This window comes from Mirounga angustirostris, unplaced genomic scaffold, assembly GCF_029215605.1.
Source record: "Mirounga angustirostris isolate CCGP_5_RB_7025 unplaced genomic scaffold, mMirAng1.0.hap1 SCAF_14, whole genome shotgun sequence".
Classification (NCBI taxonomy): Eukaryota; Metazoa; Chordata; class Mammalia; order Carnivora; family Phocidae; genus Mirounga; species Mirounga angustirostris.
In genome coordinates, this window is record NW_026991722.1 from 67,529,906 (window position 1) to 67,547,596 (window position 17,691).

At 57.6% G+C, this 17,691-nt stretch overlaps 1 protein-coding gene across 14 annotated transcripts in view; it reads right to left on the reverse strand.

Moving 5' to 3' along the window:
- Positions 1-9,504: 9,504 nt before the first annotated feature.
- EP400 (E1A binding protein p400) overlaps positions 9,505-17,691 on the reverse strand; it is a 98,246-nt gene continuing 90,059 nt past the window's right edge. For 13 of the 14 annotated variants that reach the window (XM_064578166.1, XM_064578165.1, XM_064578170.1 and 10 more), the window contains 3 exons: positions 16,385-16,531; positions 12,967-13,044; positions 9,505-12,188 (listed from right to left, as the gene is read on the reverse strand). In XM_064578166.1, the coding sequence (XP_064434236.1) occupies positions 11,916-12,188; positions 12,967-13,044; positions 16,385-16,531 (498 nt within the window). In that variant the 3' untranslated portion in view covers positions 9,505-11,915. The remainder of the gene's footprint in view (positions 12,189-12,966; positions 13,045-16,384; positions 16,532-17,691) is intronic. The other variant, XM_064578167.1, reaches the window with a different exon arrangement.

A 17,691-nucleotide genomic window follows, 5' to 3' on the forward strand; every position in this document is an offset into this window, starting at 1 on the left:
AACAGGGAGGAAGACCTGTCCTCCTCTACTCTTTCAGCTACGGCCAGGTACTTAGTGATGGGGGAAGGTGGAGCGATACCAGCGGACGTTGGGGAAATCAGTGCACAGTGTGAGCAACCTGCTGACCACAGCAGTGTGAAGTCTCCTCGAGACCTCGGGGACAGCGACGCCCTTGGTGCAGCCCAATCACGAGTTTGCGGCAGGAGTCCTAGTCCTCGTGGCTGCTTCCACCAGGAAGCCCAAGAGGGCCTGGAGCCCCGCGGTGTGAGTTGTGCAGGCCCCTGGGTCAGGCAGCCACTGCTGGCTGCGTCTCCGTGTCCGCGTCTCCGCGTCCATGGCCCTCAGGCGAGCCCACGCTTGCCATCCCTGGAGCCTCTTGTTGTGAAAGGCCAATGACCTGCAAGAGGTCTGCATTTGCGGGGGCTGCTTGTGACCCCGCTGCCCGGCCCTGCGCCCGCGCCCCCAGGGAGGCTACGCCGCGGCCGCGGTCGGAGGGGCTCCCCGACCCTTCAGAGCAGGGCTCCATTTCTGCCCCGAGCTCACGCTGTCCGTCTGCGTCGTGAGCAAACAGCCTGCGAGAAACACGTCAAACTGAAGATAAGAGTCAAAACCTCCCCGAGCGCCCATCCGTCCGAAGCCTGCAAACTTGCAGGCGCTAAAAGCACAAGGTCGAGCGTGTCATTTTCTGGAACGTCCTCGGTCACTGTGATTTGTCACTCCCGACGCCACGGAAGCAACACGGCCCCGCGTTACACATTCCTTCCACGCTCTCTCTCATCTGTGAAGGTCGCCATCCCGGGCAGCCGTCCTCACCTGGGCTCGAATCAACGCTTGTCCTTGTTTTTAAGACACCCTGGAAGGTTCGCTCATTTTGCGTCGGCGCGGTGGTCCGGGAAACGTGTGACCGTTCTCAGGAGGCACTCGGGGGCTCCGGACGAGGACCTCCTCCGAGCGCAAACTCGGAATGCTCACGGGATTCGAAAACCGAGTGTGTGCACACGTGTCCGGAGCAGGTCTCCCAAAAACCCCTCGTCCTGCAGGCCCCACGGTCCCTACAGCAAACGCTCACGGAAGTGGAAACACTCGGAAGTGCTCCTGCACCTCTTTCAACATCGAGTCTTTCGATAATTTTCTTTGGGTTTAAACAGATCTGTTACTCATCTAAAGGATATTTTTATTTACTTTCATACTTGTACCTTCCTTAACCACAAACAGGTAAGTCTCCTTCTGTTAAACATTTCCTCAAATTTGTCTCTTCGATTAAATTTTAAAACCCTTCAATAAAGCAGGTCAATCTTGGGACGACAAACACTGGTCTGCTAAAGCCCGTAGGACAGAAGCACATCCAGCCTTCCAGCCGCGGGCCGCACTTCCATGGAATAACGGTACGACGAATTCCAACGTAACCTCACAACCCAGACCGGCCCTCGGCTTCACACCAGGACGGTGCGCCCGAGTCCATGTTCACGCTGCTTCCCCTGGGCCGGTTCTCCCAGGAAGCCGCGAAACCAGCCTCTTCATAATTCCACGCATTCTTCAGACCAGTTTACCTTCGCTTAACCACCAAAATGTCAGTGAGTAGTTACTGGGTACACCCCTGAAGGGTTAACTAAGAATTAAAGACAAATTACGTGCCCAACTTTCTTTCACAGACTCCTCTGCCCTAGAGGAACCTCCTAAGGCATTTTTAATTTCTGCTTAAGGTTACAAATTCTTAGGGCAGATGCCAGCCAATTTTCGGGTAGCTGTGATAAAAGGCTCCTGAAAAACAACAAAACCTAGCAAGATGGGGAGTGCTCACAGGCCGTGCTCCAAACCACCCGGCCGCAGACCTTACAGGCTGCTGGGGGCCCACGGCGCGCCTCCGGCGGGCCGCGCCCACGTCTGCGGTGGCCGCTGCTGAACCCGACGCAGGCGAGCGGGCCAGGCGGGAAGACCGACACCGTGCGCGCAGCCCTCGGAGAGGGAGGGTGCCCCCCAGCGCCCGCCTGCCCGCTGTCCTTGGTCCCCGCCCTCGGGCGCCCCGCACGGCCCACACCCCCCACCCACGCACCGCGGAGGAAGACGGACGATCAGCGGAAGCACGAGGCCCGCCGCACAACCAGCCCAAGGCTCGCGGTTCTTCTAAGGCGCACACGGAATCGTCGCTAACGCTACGTCCCAAGCTGTAGAACAAAGAAAAAATTTTAAAATCGAGATCTGTGGGGCGCCTGGGTGGCTCAGTCGTTAAGCGTCTGCCTTCGGCTCAGGTCATGATCCCAGGGTCCTGGGATCGAGCCCCGCATCGGGCTCCCTGCTCAGCGGGAAGCCTGCTTCTCCCTCTCCCGCTCCCCCTGCTTGTGTTCCCTCTCTTACCGTGTCTTTTTCTGTCAAATAAATAAATAAAATCTTTAAAAAAAAAAAAAGTCGTTTAATAAAGCTCTTTAATGTATCTCTTTGTTGTCTAGTGTAAGTGGTATTAAAAGTAGTCACTTGAAATAAGCTATTTAAAATAAGCATCAAAATTTCCAAGTGAAGGGGTGCCTGGGTGGCTCAGTCATTAAGCGTCTGCCTTCGGCTCAGGTCATGATCCCAGGGTCCTGGGATCGAGCCCCGCATCGGGCTCCCTGCTCCGCGGGAAGCCTGCTTCTCCCTCTCCCGCTCCCCCTGTTTGTGTTCCCTCTCTCGCTGTGTCTCTCTGTCAAATAAATAAATAAAATCTTAAAAAAAATAAATAAAATTGAGATCTGTGGGGCGCCTGGGTGGCTCAGTCATTGGGCATCTGCCTTCGGCTCAGGTCCTGGGATCGAGCCCCGCATCGGGCTCCCTGCTCTGCGGGAGGCCTGCTTCTCCCTCTCCCGCTCCCCCTGCTTGTGTTCCCTCTCTCGCTGTGTCTCTCTGTCAAATAAATAAATAAAATCTTAAAAAAAATAAATAAAATTGAGATCTGTGGGGCGCCTGGGTGGCTCAGTCATTGGGCATCTGCCTTCGGCTCAGGTCCTGGGATCGAGCCCCGCATCGGGCTCCCTGCTCTGCGGGAGGCCTGCTTCTCCCTCTCCCGCTCCCCCTGCTTGTGTTCCCTCTCTCGCTGTGTCTCTCTGTCAAATAAATAAATAAAATCTTTAAAAAAATAAATAAAATTGAGATCTGTGGGGCGCCTGGGTGGCTCAGTCGTTGGGCATCTGCCTTCGGCTCAGGTCCTGGGATCGAGCCCCGCATCGGGCTCCCTGCTCCGCGGGAAGCCTGCTTCTCCCTCTCCCGCTCCCCCTGCTTGTGTTCCCTCTCTCGCTGTGTCTCTCTCAGTTGAGTGGATAAATAAAATCTTTAAAAAAATAAATAAATAAAATTGAGATCTGTTTTGATCATAACGAATAGATATCTGGAACACCCCCCAAATACTTGAAAGTAAGTGTTAAATAAAATCTTTAAAGCGCGTAAAACGTTTGACAGAAATTCCATGTACACACAGTGTCTCAGAACAGACAAGGGGTCATAATTCGACACCTTCAAGAGACGCACAAAGCCTCCGAGACAGTGAAACCCCAGAGTACTCTGCCAAACGCATCTTTTCTCATGTTGAAATCTGGATAAAAGCGACGTCGATCTGTAGCGTCCGCAAGCTGATTCATTCTGTCACTCGTCCGTAGGAGCGATGTTACAACAACCCCCTCAGAGTACACACTCCTTCCCGTCATCCTTTATTGTGCAGACATTTCCGTTTTCCTAAATACAGGACAGGGCACATCCGTGTATCCAGAGTCCAGTGAGACGTTAGACGTTGTTCAGTGCCGAGTCGCGCAGGGGGCTCTCCCGGCTGACAAAAGGAAACCAGGCCGTGTAGGAGGCCCTGGAGGGAGGGCGGACATTTAGGGTCAGACCCTGACTGTGCTGACAGTTGGGTTTAAATCCCAGCTTTTCCTCCAACTGTCCACATGACCTGGGATAAATCGCTTAGAACCGGAGCAGCTTTCAACTTGTTCAAATAAGGGAATCAGAAAGACCATCTTAATTGTTTAACATTATCTCAAAATTTCCAAGACTGTAACCACCCCACTTCTCTTTTCTGACGAAATCTATTTGGTGACTCCGCCCTGTCTCTGGCCTCGAGAACCCGCTGTGGGGCTCTGCATCCCCGACAGGTGCGGCCACCCCGTGCGGGATGCCATGTTGTACCCACTGCGTTGTGTGTTACCTCCCTCACGACTAAGTGGATCCTCTCCCCCCGCTTCCCCCCTCCCCCGTTGGCCGGCCCGCCCCCCACCTGCCCTGCAGCGCAGAGTCCTCCCCGCGCCCCCTAGCCAAGCAGACTCACCTCTGCAGTTGTATTTACTCGAATTAAGGAAGTACACCCCAAAGAGAAAACTAACAATACAGTTCCCGTCCAAGCACCAAAAAGATCATCCTGAGCCCCTGAAGCCTCTGCGCCCCCCCTCCCCCCCGCATCTCACCCCTGCTCCCAGGCTTAAAACTGAGCACAACCACCAGTGGGCGCGTCGAACAAGACACAGAACAGAGGGAAAGCCGCAGGAGGAAGGGAAGAGGGCCGACAGCCAAGCCCAGGAGGGCTGGACAGACAGGAGGACACAGAGAACTACCTCCCTGCCTTGGACACTGAGCGGGCTGTGACACAGACACACACACAGACAGGATGACTTCTCGAAAGATCCCTCCAATCGCGGTCCGCCGTGCTGACAAATACATGCGAACGCTTCCATTTCCGATCCTCTCTAAACGGTGTCATCACAGGTCCTTGGGCCGACACGGAATCTTACCAGCTTGCCTGCTCTGCAAGTCCGTCCTGGGAGCCGTGGGGGGGGGGGGCGCCCCAAACTCTGCGCACGGACGCCCACCTGGCCCACAGGCCGCACGCCGCAGTGTCGCCAGCATGTTGCTGGCTGGGGGGCAGGTGTGGCCGGTCTGCACGGGACAGACAGACGGGGCACTGAGGGTGGAGGAGACAGACAGCAGGCCAGCGAGAAGGATGCAGAGCGGCATGGTGGCGTCCAGCGGTGGCCGAGTCGGTGCCAGCACCTGCCCAGGAAGAGCCGGTGAGTCTGCAGACTCTGCCGCTCAGCCCATGGTCTCTCCTGCTCCGCTTGCATGTTGCCATGCGGCCCTAACCGCGTCCGTGCTCAGTGAGCGAGAAACGTCTCACAGACGCGATCTGGTCCTCAGGATGCCCACAGAGGCGCCCACGGCACGACCAGCGGGCAGGCGGGCCTGGTGGCAGGTGGGACCTGGTGAGGGCTGGCCTGCCGGGGCCGAGGGAGCCCCGCCCAACACCCGCGGGGCTGGCTGTCCCCAGCCCAGGAAGCAGATGGCTGGCTGCACGCACTGCTGGGGCCGCCGGGCAGCAGGGGCGCAGCAGGGAGGCCGGCCGGGGCAGCCTGCGGGGAGCTGTGGCGGTGGGGTGTGCGGGCCGGTGGGGTGTGCGGGCCGGGGCTTCTGCCCCGAGGCCCCGTGGGCGGGTCCTACTGCTGCTGGCTGTGCCTCTGTCCGCAGCTGAGCGGCCTGAGGGGCAGGAGAATTTCCTCCTGCAACCACGAGAAACCAAACCGCAACCCTCCACATTTCAGGACGTATCGGTGAGGGATCTCGCTGCTCCCCAAACTGGATCACGTTCCCCCGTGTCCCCGACAGGTGATGGATGAACGCCACACACAACCCAGTATCGCTCCCTCAAAGGGCGGGAGTCCTGACACCTGCCCCGCGACGGCCGGCGTGAGGACAGGCGGCGAAGGAAATAAGCCGGCGCAGGAGGACAGATACCGGGGTCCCATTTCGGGAGGCCCGCGGAGCCCGCAAACTCAGAGAGCAGGGCTGGGGGGCCGGCGGGGGGGGGAGGTGGCGCTTCGTGGGGACAGGGCTCCAGCGCGGGAAGACGGAAAGCTCCGGAGACGGGTGGCGGGGATGGGTGCACCCCCGTGTGAGTGGCTCGAAGCCGCCGAGCTGCGCGCTTAAAACACGGGAAGAAAAACACCGGAGTTGTTCCAACACGATCGCCGAGCAGGCACCGCCGTTGCGTCTCTTCTAAAAGGTCTCCAAGCAGCGGATTCAAAAGATACTGTAACAACAGAGGCTACTTTCTAGAACCCAGGGGTGCCAACCCCTGCCTGCGGCCCGCGGCCCCCGACCTGTCGCGGGTCGGGGGTCACGGGTCACCTCCCCGGGAGGGGGCGTCCCCGGAGCGATCGGCCGCGCGCCGCTCCCTCGCCCGCGGCCCCAGGCCCGCAGGGGACACGCGGCCGTCGCCCCCCGCCGGGCCGGCCGCGGGCCGCAGGGCCCAGCGCGCAGGCGCGGCGCGGGCCAATCGCAGGCCCCGGGGGGAAGGGCGGGGCCGGCGCGGCTCACAGCCGGCGCCTGCGCACTCCGGCGGCGTCCGCGCGTCCGGCTTCCCGCCTGCGTGGGGTCCTCCGGGCCGTGCCCGTGCCCCCGCCCCCGTCCCCGCCGGGTGCCCCCACCGGCACCGTCTGCCCCACGGAGCACGCACGTCGTGAGCGTGGGCGGGGGGCGGTCACGCGCAGGACACAGACGCCCAGTGAGAGGCGGCGGCGGCCGCGCGGGGAGAGGGGGGTCCAGTGCCCGCCGCGGACGGGGGAGGGGGTCAGAAAGTGCCCGGGAGGCTCTTAAGCTGGGATCGGAAGCCCCGAAGCGTGGGGGCTGCTCCCGGAGCGGGGAGGTGGCCCCCCGCCCCCGGGATGGGGGCCGCACTGCGCGTCATCGGGACCCCCCCCGCCCCCCGTACTTGTCCCCTTCGGAGGGGCCCCGTCTGGCCCTCCTGTGCTTTGCTCAGCGCTGCAGCTCCGTTCCTAGACTCCACAGTCACCACGCCAACGAACCGGTACTGCCTTAAGGTAAAGGGAAGGGTCAAGTGTCGACCGTGTTTTAAAACCTGCCTCCCCCGGGGCGCCTGGGTGGCTCAGATGGTTAAGCGTCGGCCTTCGGCTCAGGTCACGATCCCAGGGTCCTGGGATCGGGCCCCGCGTCGGGCTCCCCGCTCGGCGGGAGGCCGGCTTCTCCCTCTGCCTCTGCCTCTCTCTCTCTGACTTTCATGAATAAATAAAAAATAAATAAATAAATAAAAAACATTTAAAACATGCCTCCCCCCAGCGACCAAGTTGGCACGGGTACGTGTGTTTCAATAAACGCTCACGGAACGGAGAGAAGACAGCGCCCCGCAGCTGGGGAAAGAGGGACTGCCCTCTCGGGGGCCGGGGTCACGGCATTAGGACAAGAGCCACGAGCCAGCGCGCGCTCTGCTGGGTAGGCTGGTCCTCAGAGAAGAGCGCTTGGCGACGAGGGCCGAACAAAACCGCAGTGAAAGGCGGGGCTGGAGGGATGGAGGCGGTCGGAGAGCAGAAGGGTAGGCCTGGCACTAGTGAGTGGTAGCTTCGCGGAAGCTGGAACCTGCCCCGTGAAGGTTCCCGAGCAGGGCCAGCACATGATGAAACGCTATTGTTAGAGCCTGGATACTTCATGCACTTGGCAAACCGCCTAAATAATTAAAAGGGCATGCCACACAGTGCAAAGTGAACACCCCTTTATCCGTGAGCACCCCCCCACCCCGTCTCCCTCCCCAGAGGCAGACACACCCTTCCAGGATATTCTGCGCACAGCCAGGCAGACGCGTAGCTCCATTCTGACAGCGTCCCACACGGTTCTGCACCTTCCTGCTTACTGAACCTTAGCGGGACCTTTCCATTCCAGACTATATAGCTCTGCCTTGTTCTTAATAGCTACGCTCTAGGGGCATCTCAGTTGGTGAAGCGTCTGCCTTCAGCTCAAGTCATGGGAACGAGCCCCACATGGGGCTCCCTGTTCAGCGGGAAGCCTGCTTCTCCCTCTGCCTTTCCCCACTGCTCCTTCTCTCTCTGTCTCCCCCAAATGAATAAATAAAAAATCTTTTTAAAAAGTAGCTGCACTCTATTTCACTGAATGTACGTACCCTAATTATCCATTAAGGTGAGACCTTTGGAAGATTATTTTAGGGTACAGACAATGCGGGCCAAGGACAGAGAAGGGAAGAACCACTGCCCAGACCTACGGCAGAAGTCCCCCTCTTCTCTCCCCAAGCCACAACCCCTAATCTGGAGCGTGGAAAGCACCCTGGCCGAGGCTGACACGGGACCCGAGCAGCAGAGACGAGGTTGCTTAACAGACCTAAGTGAGACCTCGAAAGCTGGTTGTAGGCAAGTGGCCTGCGCAAGCCCACTGGGCGTGTTTTACGTTACACGGAATCATGCTGGAGGTGATGGCAAATGGACCCCCTGGGCTCAGACAGCAGCATCACTGCACTTAGCGACCCGCCCCACCTCGAATGCACACACACAAATACAGCGTGGGGCCAGATGAGCTCACCCTCGGCCTCCTGGCCACATACAGTTGGCAAGGACGTGCCCATACAGTCATGGTGACAGAAGGGTTCGGAAAACACACGATCTTCTCCGTTGAGAATAATCAGATGAAATAATCTACCAAGTGCAGAGGCTGAGAGCTTTGCAAATGTCACAGCCGCCTTGGGAGAAGGATACACAGGAGGAAGCCAGGGCCCCGTCACATGGTAGGCAGGTACCAGAGTGCAGAGCCACACACCCACGGAGCACCCCACCCTCTCCACACCAAGCACCCGGCAGGCACTTGGCAAAGGGTCATAAGTGAGGTGCCCCATGACTGCCCCAGCCAGGTCTGTGCACGCAGGTGATGCACACGAGAGTCTGCACACTTGGCTCCGAGGTGGGGTGGGGGGACATGAAATGGGAGCCCGAGGCTACAGGTGCATGTGGTTCCTGGGCCTGCATTTCTGCAGTGGAAGATAAAAACAACCACAGGTTACTTGCGGTGCTTCTTAGCATCGTATGAAGTTGCGCATTTTTAATTAAAAGGTTGGTATTTTTTGTTATCAGCAACTTTTTTTTTTTTTTAAGGTTTTATTTGAGAGTAAGCAAGCGAGGGAGTGAGCAGGGGATGAGCACAGGGAGAGGGAGAGAGAATCTCCACCAGGCTCCATGCTGAGTGCAGAGCCCAATGCGGGGCTGGATCCCAGGACCCTTAGATCATGGTATGAGCCGAAACCAAGAGTCGGATGTTCAACCGACTGAGCCGCCTAGGCAACTTCTTAACAAAAGGAAAAGTAATCTAAAAGCAAGAGAGATGATAAATAAAAGTAACACGTGCAGGCCGCCTGCTTAGAGGGGTGCTGAGTAGAGCACGTGCGAAGCTGCACCCGGCCCTCCACCAGACGGGGTGCCTGTGGGCGGCAGGTCACACGAGGACAGAGCGGCGGTGGCGTCCACACGTACCAGGTTTTCCTCCACACGTATGTTTGGAGCGCGAAGGCCGTCTCCCCAGCGAGAGAGCAGCTTTCCCTGAGAACCGCCCAGCATGCTCCACTCCTTCCATGGTGTGGGGGCCCCTGCCTCCAACCCTGCGTGTTTTCCCTTTGTGTTTTCTTCACACCAAAGAAACACAATTAGCGTCTTACTTTAACTTGAATACCAGTTTTCTATGAGAGCGAAAACGAGAAAGCATAGAAAAAGGTCATTTTATTATACCTTTTGTTTGGCAGGATATCAGTGCCCTTTTTAAAACCCTACTATTCAAGTACAAATGGGTATGTTTACAAAGTATTTACAATCTCAGTCTTCTTCCTTTATATTTCAAACGCAACAGCTGCGTGGTTACACAGGGAATAGAAAGCGGTGAGGACTGCACACAGGCGAGCCTCGGGAGGCACCGCGCAGGAACAGGCGCAGGCCCGGCTTCCTGGGAAACAGCCTGGCCTTAGGGCCAACGGCTGTCAGTGCAGAAGGACGGCTCGGACAGCATTCCGGCGGCAGGTGTGACTTCTGGGCATCGCGCGCTGTCCCGGCCAGGACGCCAGTCCTCGGCGATGTGGGAGTCCGCGGACAGAACCACCCCCACACTTGTACTGAGCTCAGAAACGTGGACAGTGTACCCCTGACAACAGAAGACCGAGAAAACCACGCACGGGGAGGAGGATGCTTCCTGGAGCAACTAGCGAAGCCGGCGAGGCCGCTAGTGCGTCTAAGTAGGACGAAAGGCAACCGTCTGCTCTGCGTTCTGCGTCAGGAGCCAGTGAAGGACGCGCCCTCGCCCACGAGGGACTCTCACTGGTGCACTAAGGAAGGCAGGAGCCCCCCGCCCCCCGCGCTCGCACCCCAGCTCAGTTCTGAGAGATGCTCTGCACTCTCCCACCGTTCCGTCCGGGCAGCCCTGAGCAGGGTGCGCCACAGAAGGCCCGGCCGGGGCCTCTTCCTCCCCGAGCCACCTGCTGGCGCCCCAGGAAGGGCGAGGGGCAGATGAACCGGGCGCACAAATCCCAAGAAGCTGAAACACACCGAGCTCGGCATGCATGTCTGGGGTAAGAGAGCCGGAGCCCCCTGCACGCTGTGTCCTCTCCCAGTAGCTCCGGCCACACCAGAACCAGCCAGTGTGGACGCGAGAACACAGACCACAGGACGGCTTCCCCGTATTCAAGTGAACTAAAACATTCAGTCCCTTCCACGTTTTCAACACTTGATTTTTAGTTTTCTCCAAATTTCTCACCCAGAGCTCAATAATAGGCTGCCTAGCTGCTTCAGTAAATGCCGCCACGTTCCTGTCCACACAAATCGATGGGAAACCAAAACTACAGTCCACATTCCTCCGTGTCACTTCAAGTGGTACATGGGGAAGGACGGAGAAAATGAAGAGTGAGAATCTCTCAGAGTGCCCACACACACCCGACACGGCCTGATTTTCTGGGCCCAGTAACAGAAGAGAGCCGCGGAGCCAGAGCAGAGGGGTGAGCCGGCACGCACACTGGCCTGGGCGAAAGCATCCAGGAAACAGACATCGTTCGGCCAATCAAGCCCACCGCAAACACTTCTATTAGCTTGCCGTCGTAAAAAAGTAAAACAGAAGCAAACACGTGGCCTCCTCTTTGTCCCTCAACTGCACCCCCAAATACTGCACAGAAGGTTCTCTGCTTTACCCGGAACCACGCGGGAGTGCATCTGCTCCCGTGCAAGACCCCGGCACCGCGAGCCACAGAAGTCTGGTGCTACCAGCCCACGATGAAGGGCTCACGACGCCCGTTTCTTTAGGTAACACCTGCACTCGGTCCGCGGAGCTTCTCTACCGTCAGCAGATCCTGCCTGCGCTGGGCAGGGGCGCGAGGGGGTGGGGACAGGCATCCCCCCACCCCACCCCCCCGCAAAGCGGTCTGGGCCTGCTTCAGTGTGCTGTGTTCAAACATGAGCTTCGTCTGCACGCTGGGGGAGCACCCTGGATGTGCTGGGCTGGACACCTGCACACGGCGGGGAGGGCCCGGGGGCAGCCCCACTGGCTGCTCTTTGGAATGAAAACTCAGTCGGGGATGGTAACCCTTCACCACGGCCAGGAGCCGGTCATGAATGTGCCTGGAAATCCCGCTTAGGAGGGAAAGAAGAAACCACGCTGGCTTCCTCGGACCGGAGAGGCTCTCCCTCAGCCAGCCTCTCTCCTCTCCAAGGACCAGAACGAGTGTTTAGTTAGGGATACGGACCCGAGCAGAGGCGGACGCCATCCAGGACCACGCCGTAGCTTCAGGAAGTCTGCTTTATGCCTCGCTGCATGCTCCGCGTGGCCACGTGCAGAACACCGCACACAGAGTCCACACGGCTTTCAAGAGCCAGCACCGCCGCTCTGCAGCAGTTGGAGGCCGACGCCACCACCAGCACTTGCTCCCCGGTCACCGGATACGGAAACGGGGGCGCGTACCGCGGCTCGCCACCCCCGCGGTGTTGGAGGCAGGGTGATAAAATGAGGACACGCCACTTGGTTCCACTGTAACCTCCCGATGCCTCAACCAACACCGCCACGGTCCCGCAATGAACTGTGCCCGCTCCTGGCAGGTGGGGGGGCACGGTGGCCCTGAGGCCGCGCCGCCCCTGTGACTAGGGGCACGGAGGCTTGGTGGGCGTCTTCAGCCTGACGGCAGGCACTCTCATCTGGAGCTTGGGCTGCTGGCTGGGGCTGTCGGAGCTGGCCGGCACCGGGCCGGGGGTGGGCATGCCGGGGCTCTGCAGCTGGCTCGCGGCGGTCGGCACCACCTGCTGTGGCATGAGCTTCTGCTGCACCACCTGCGCCGTCGCCGTCACCGTGGGGATCATCTGCACCTGCTGCCCGGCCGCCGTCGCCTGGGTCAGGGTCACGGTCTGTGGGGAAGCCTGGGCCAGAACGGTTAGAAAACACAGATCTAGTGACACGGCCGATTAGACGTTCCTGGGGACGGGAGGGGGTTTTAGGAACCCCGTCAGCACAAACGCTCTTGTGAAACGTGAGAACTATGTGCCGCATCACGGTGTGACCTCTGGTTTCCAGCCACACAGAAGAAAGAAAGAGCCCCTGAACGGAATCACGGTTGCTTTTGGGAAAGGCTGACAGCTGGGGCCTGGTGGCGGCATTCAGCTTTTAGTGCTGTTTGGTTCCTTGACATCTACACGCCACGTGATTTTGAACAAAACAGTGTTTTGTTAAAGCACTGCTTTCCACGGCCACGGTTTGAGCAGTAAATACAAAGGCAGGAGCCTGCCGGTCCAGTGACAGTGGTCACTGCTGTCCCCAGCAGTACTGACACTTGAGGACCAAGGTCGCTGCGGGCAGACCGTGTTTTGTTTCCCTAAAACTAAGGTATGGGGGCTTCGGCTTGGAGGACGCATCTGAAACTGCCGGCTGAAGGAATGATCCCACAGGTGGACGGGCTCCTTTAGTACACGTGACACTGAGTTTGAACTGGCTGTTCGGTTTGTGTCCTGCTAGCCTAAGGATTAAGTGCTGTCCCCAAAATTAATCTTTTCTGAATTATCAACATCAAAAGTGATTCTCTGATAGTTGAGATTCTACTTTCTCAGAGTGAAAACCAAGAACTCCCCTAACAGGAAATGTGAAGGTTACTGCAAAGTCCGTGTGGGACTCCCCGGAGGGCTGTGTGTCTGCAGGTCCTACCTGCTGGGACGCAGAGGCGACCTGCTGGATGCTGGGCACGGGCGTCTGCTGTTGGACAACTTGAGGGAGTTTGGCAACCTTTGACAAAACAAAACAAAACAAAACAAAACAAGCCAAATGTAGAATTCAAACGAACGTGTGCACGAGAAGATTCTTGCCCCTCTGTTTCCTTCTCAGTTCTTAATGCAAAAGCAAAAACAGATCGGGGGCCAGATGCCACCCAAGAGCGACCCTCCGTTTGCTGGCCGGGAGCCACTCATCCCTCCTGCAGAGTAACGCCCGCCTTCCTTGTCTGCAGGCAGCTGGGACTAGCAAGTTACCTGCCCTCACGCTTCAGTCACGGTTTCCCTTTTACCAACAACCGTTCCAAGTTTATGTAAGAGAACTAAACTGAGCACAGAGTGCTCACGAGAGTCCCTTCTTCAAGTCTGGGCGCTGCTCCGCGAGGGATGAGATGAGATGCCCAACATTTTAAAGTAGTTATCATATCATCTTGCTATATCTTCCTCCATTGCGACTGAGATCTTTGTTCCTGATGAAACTCTCCGCCCTGCCTGCCTTCGGCAAACAAGTCATCCCGTGTGTATGTGTCTGCCTCTGTGCAGGAAGACAATTTGGGCCACTCGCGTCTACCCTGGCGGGGTGTCGGTTCTGCAGGAGAACAGGCTCCTAAGGAGGCAGCTGCTGGGGGCTGGGACACCCCCGCCTGGGTGTCTAACTGGTAGAACAGGGATGAAAGTAAGTGTGTCCAAGATAATTCTAGAGGAAAGGTGAAAGGACATGACGTCCTTGTAAATGACCGATTCCAAGTCAGTGCGAGTTCTCACTGTAAAACCTGAGATCACCGGAAAGCGCTTACTAGTTCACTGTAACTGAAGTCAAAGTTGTAAACAGGATCTGCTAAGACCAAGAGCCCCTGCCTGAGTGCTCTCAGCCCTGGCGGGAAAGCAAGACTCGCTGAGCTGCAGCAGGGCCCCACCTGCACACGGCGGGCCAGCGGCACCGCCGCCTGTGGAGAACGCCCAGTTCCAAGGCTAAGCAGAGGTGGGAACCCAGAGCAAGGAGCCAAGGCGTGATAGCACCTTTCACCCCAAGCGCGCAAGACGCTCAGGGTCATGCAGGCTGCAGCAGGCGAGAGGCCAAGTTCAAACCCACTGTCAGCGAGGAGCCAGAGCAGGGCCGCCTGCCGGCCCCGCAGCTGTGTCCATCACCCGGAGGGTCTGGCCCAAGAGAGGCCTCAGTCACGGGGGACAGCACCATCGCCCTCGAGCTGGAGAAGTTCGGGTGCACACAGGTGCGGGCCAAGGCGCCCGAGAGGTCACGCAGCTTTGGGGACCTGTCCAGAGGCAGCCAGGACTGAGAGTCTGCAACGGGGCTAGCCATCAACTGCAGCTGTGAACCTGGGGTCATCGGCCCAGAGACAGACAGAGGCCTCGACACTGGGGGAGACAAAAACCGCCATAAAAAAGAACAAAATCTTCCAGCAAACTAGGTGAAGAGAATTTTCTTACTCTACTGAAGGATGACCTCAAAAATCAGACCTTGCAAAACGATCACATTAACAGCGATACAGCTGAGCTTCCGGATGTACCACCCGCCAGGGAGGCTGTGGGCCGCGCCAGCACAGCAAAGCAGGAAGAAACGGGCAGGGGAAGAGGAAGACGCCGGCCGCCACTCGGCACAGGCCACCTGCCTGGGGACAAAGGAAGCGCCAGAGGCCATAGACGAACTGTCCAAGGAACAGGCTCGATCAAGGCAGCCCAGATTCAAGAGAAAGGCACAGACAGAAAACAGAAACTGAGAAACACATGATTACAGAAGCATCAGAAAACACTAATTACTTAGGAACAAATCCAATCCAAGCGATAAGACCTTCCTGGAAAAAGTTCAGAAAACCTAGTTAAAGGGCACTGAATAGGCCAGGCAGCAGAAGATGCATCGTGTGGGTGAGTCTAGTTAAGACGGCAAAGACGTCGCTTCCCCCCCCAGAGTCCTCTAGAGCGAATGCAGCTCCGCACCCCCTGCAAGCACGCACGCGGCCCCGGTGACGTGCACGAACGTAATCCTGTGAGAGTCCCAACAGTTCTGCTCGTGCTGTGTGAACTTAACACGCTGACTTGAAACCAACAGGGAAGTGAGGAGAGCCACAGACAGCAGGATATTCCCGACAGGAGGGAGGGTCTGTCCCCAGGAGCCAAGGCTCACTGCGTGGCCAGAGGGACGGACACACAGAGGCCACGACCACGCACGATTTACGCCAGCGTTGCACTATGGATCAGAAGGAAAGTGCTGCTGAAAACAACAGGGTCTTCTAATGGGAAAATTAAACTGAATTCCCAGTTTTATACTGTCTGGAAAGGCCCATTCCAGGAAGGTCAGAAACCTGAGTGTAAGAGAAAAAATACAAGGTTTTCAGAAGATGATACGGGAAAGTAACATCGTGACCTCTGGGAAGAATCTCTTAAGACACACAATGTTCAGAAAGAAAAAGACTGATAAATTCCAACGCGTTAGAGGGGCGCCTGGGTGGCTCAGTCGTTAAGTGTCTGCCTTCGGCTCAGGTCATGATCCCAGGGTCCTGGGATCGAGCCCCGCGTCGGGCTCCCTGCTCAACGGGGAGTCTGCTTCTCCTCCCTCCTGTTCCCCCGCTTGTGCGCTCTCTCCCACTGTATCTCGCTCTGTCAAATAAATAAATAAAATCTTAAAAAAAAAAAATTCCAACGCGTTAGAACTAAGGACTTCTGTTCCCGCAAAGACACCGTGCAGTTAAGTGCGAAGATGAGCCACAAACGGGATGGAGACCTGACGGCTACAGCAGAAAGGGAACAGTGCCGGGTCGACACGTAGCCAGCACTCAGCAGAAGGGGGGCACTGACTGCTAACAGAGTCACCAACGGCAGAGACGCAGGAGCAGGGCGAGGCTGAGCGGAGGCTTGCGGGGCTGGGACCACTGCAGAAGCCTGACAGGCGTGCACACGCCCACAGCGCGGCTCCCCGACCCCAGGCAGCCACGTGCGGCACCCACACACGGAAGCGGTCACACTGCTGCTGCGCTCGGGCCTCCGCTGCTCCCTCCACCCTCCGTAAGCAGCGCCAGGCTGGGAGCAGCCCCCTCGGCCGTCGGCAGCGAGCAACGGAGAGTGCTGACTCCCTGACTCCGGGAGGAACCCCCCGACACGCGAAGAACCACCCCCGGAGCGTGACCTCGGCATGGCCCCCAAGCCACACCCCCCGACCCCAGAGGCGGCAAAGCCAGCGAGGAGTGTCAGGGGGCCGGCCGCCACTGAGGAGCAGAGGAGGGCCCCGACGCTCCGTAACGGGGTGCTGGTTTCCTCATTCTCCGGACGCCCTCCGTTGAGCACTCTCTTTCCTGGGCACCTGTTGTCCTGCGAGCCACCTTGTGCTCACTCACGCTCACCTGGATCTGGGTCTGCACCTGCTGGGTCCCAGCCAGTTTCTGGGCCTGGGAGATGGGTGTGGTGAGGAACTGGGTTTTCAGGGCTGGTGGGGCAGCATACGTGACCTTCTGCGCTTGGCCCTGAGCAGCCATCTGCTGGGCGGCGATCTGAAGGAAGAGAGGCCGCCCCACGTTAGAGCCAGGCGGGGCTGCGTCCTCTCAGAACGTCAGGGCCTCCCCGCGGGACCCCGCTGCCCCAACAGCCACAGCACGACCGCCCCACGCCCCAGCCCTGCCTGCCTTCCGCCCAGCCGGCGTGCCCGGCCTCCTCCGTCCAGAAGTGCCCTCAGAGACCGGGCCGGGCTTTGTCTTTTTTTTTTTTTTTTTTTTTTAAGATTTAGTTATTTATTTGAGAGAGCGAGAATGAGAAAGAGTACATGACGGGGGGGGGTGGGAGGATGGGTTAGCCTGGTGATGGGTATTAAAGAGGGCACGTTCTGCATGGAGCACTGGGTGTTATGCACAAACAATGAATCATGGAACACTACATCAAAAACTAATGATGTAATGTATGGTGATTAACATAAGAATAAAAAAAAAGAAAAAAAAAAAAGAGTACATGACAGGGGGGAGGGTTAGAGGGAGAAGCAGGCTCCTCGCCATCAGGGAGCCCAATGCGGGACTCGATCCCAGGACCCTGGGATAATGACCTGAGCCGAAGGCAGTCGCTTAACCGACTGAGCCACCCAGGCGCCCCGGGGTTTGTCTTTATACCCTCCGTGTGCTCATCACTTGAGTAAACTTGACCACGACAAAAAACACATGCACATACGCTTTCCTGAATCTAATTTGAAGGTTTGGGAACGTACTCTAAAATATTTAGCACAGGGCGCCTGGGTGGCTCAGTCATTAAGCGTCTGCCTTCGGCTCAGGTCATGATCCCAGGGTCCTGGGATCGAGCCCCGCATCGGGCGCCCTGCTCCGTGGGAAGCCTGCTTCTCCCTCTCCCACTCCCCCTGCTTGTGTTCCCTCTCCTGCTACCTCTCTCTGTCAAATAAATAAATTCTTAAAAAAATAATAAAAAAATAAAATATTTAGCACAAGGAATCACAAACCTACATGCACAATCTTTGCCTGATTAATCTCTAAGTTTTCTCTGCCAGAACAACGTGAATCCTGCTCAGAAAACCGTGCACACACACAGCCTGTGGTTTACAAAACTACGACTACACACATTTCTCCAACGTCTCAGAACTTTTCTTTCAAGTCACGTGAACATCAACCAAGACTACAGCCACCTCTCGCTCAGCGGCCAGCCAAGCCTACTC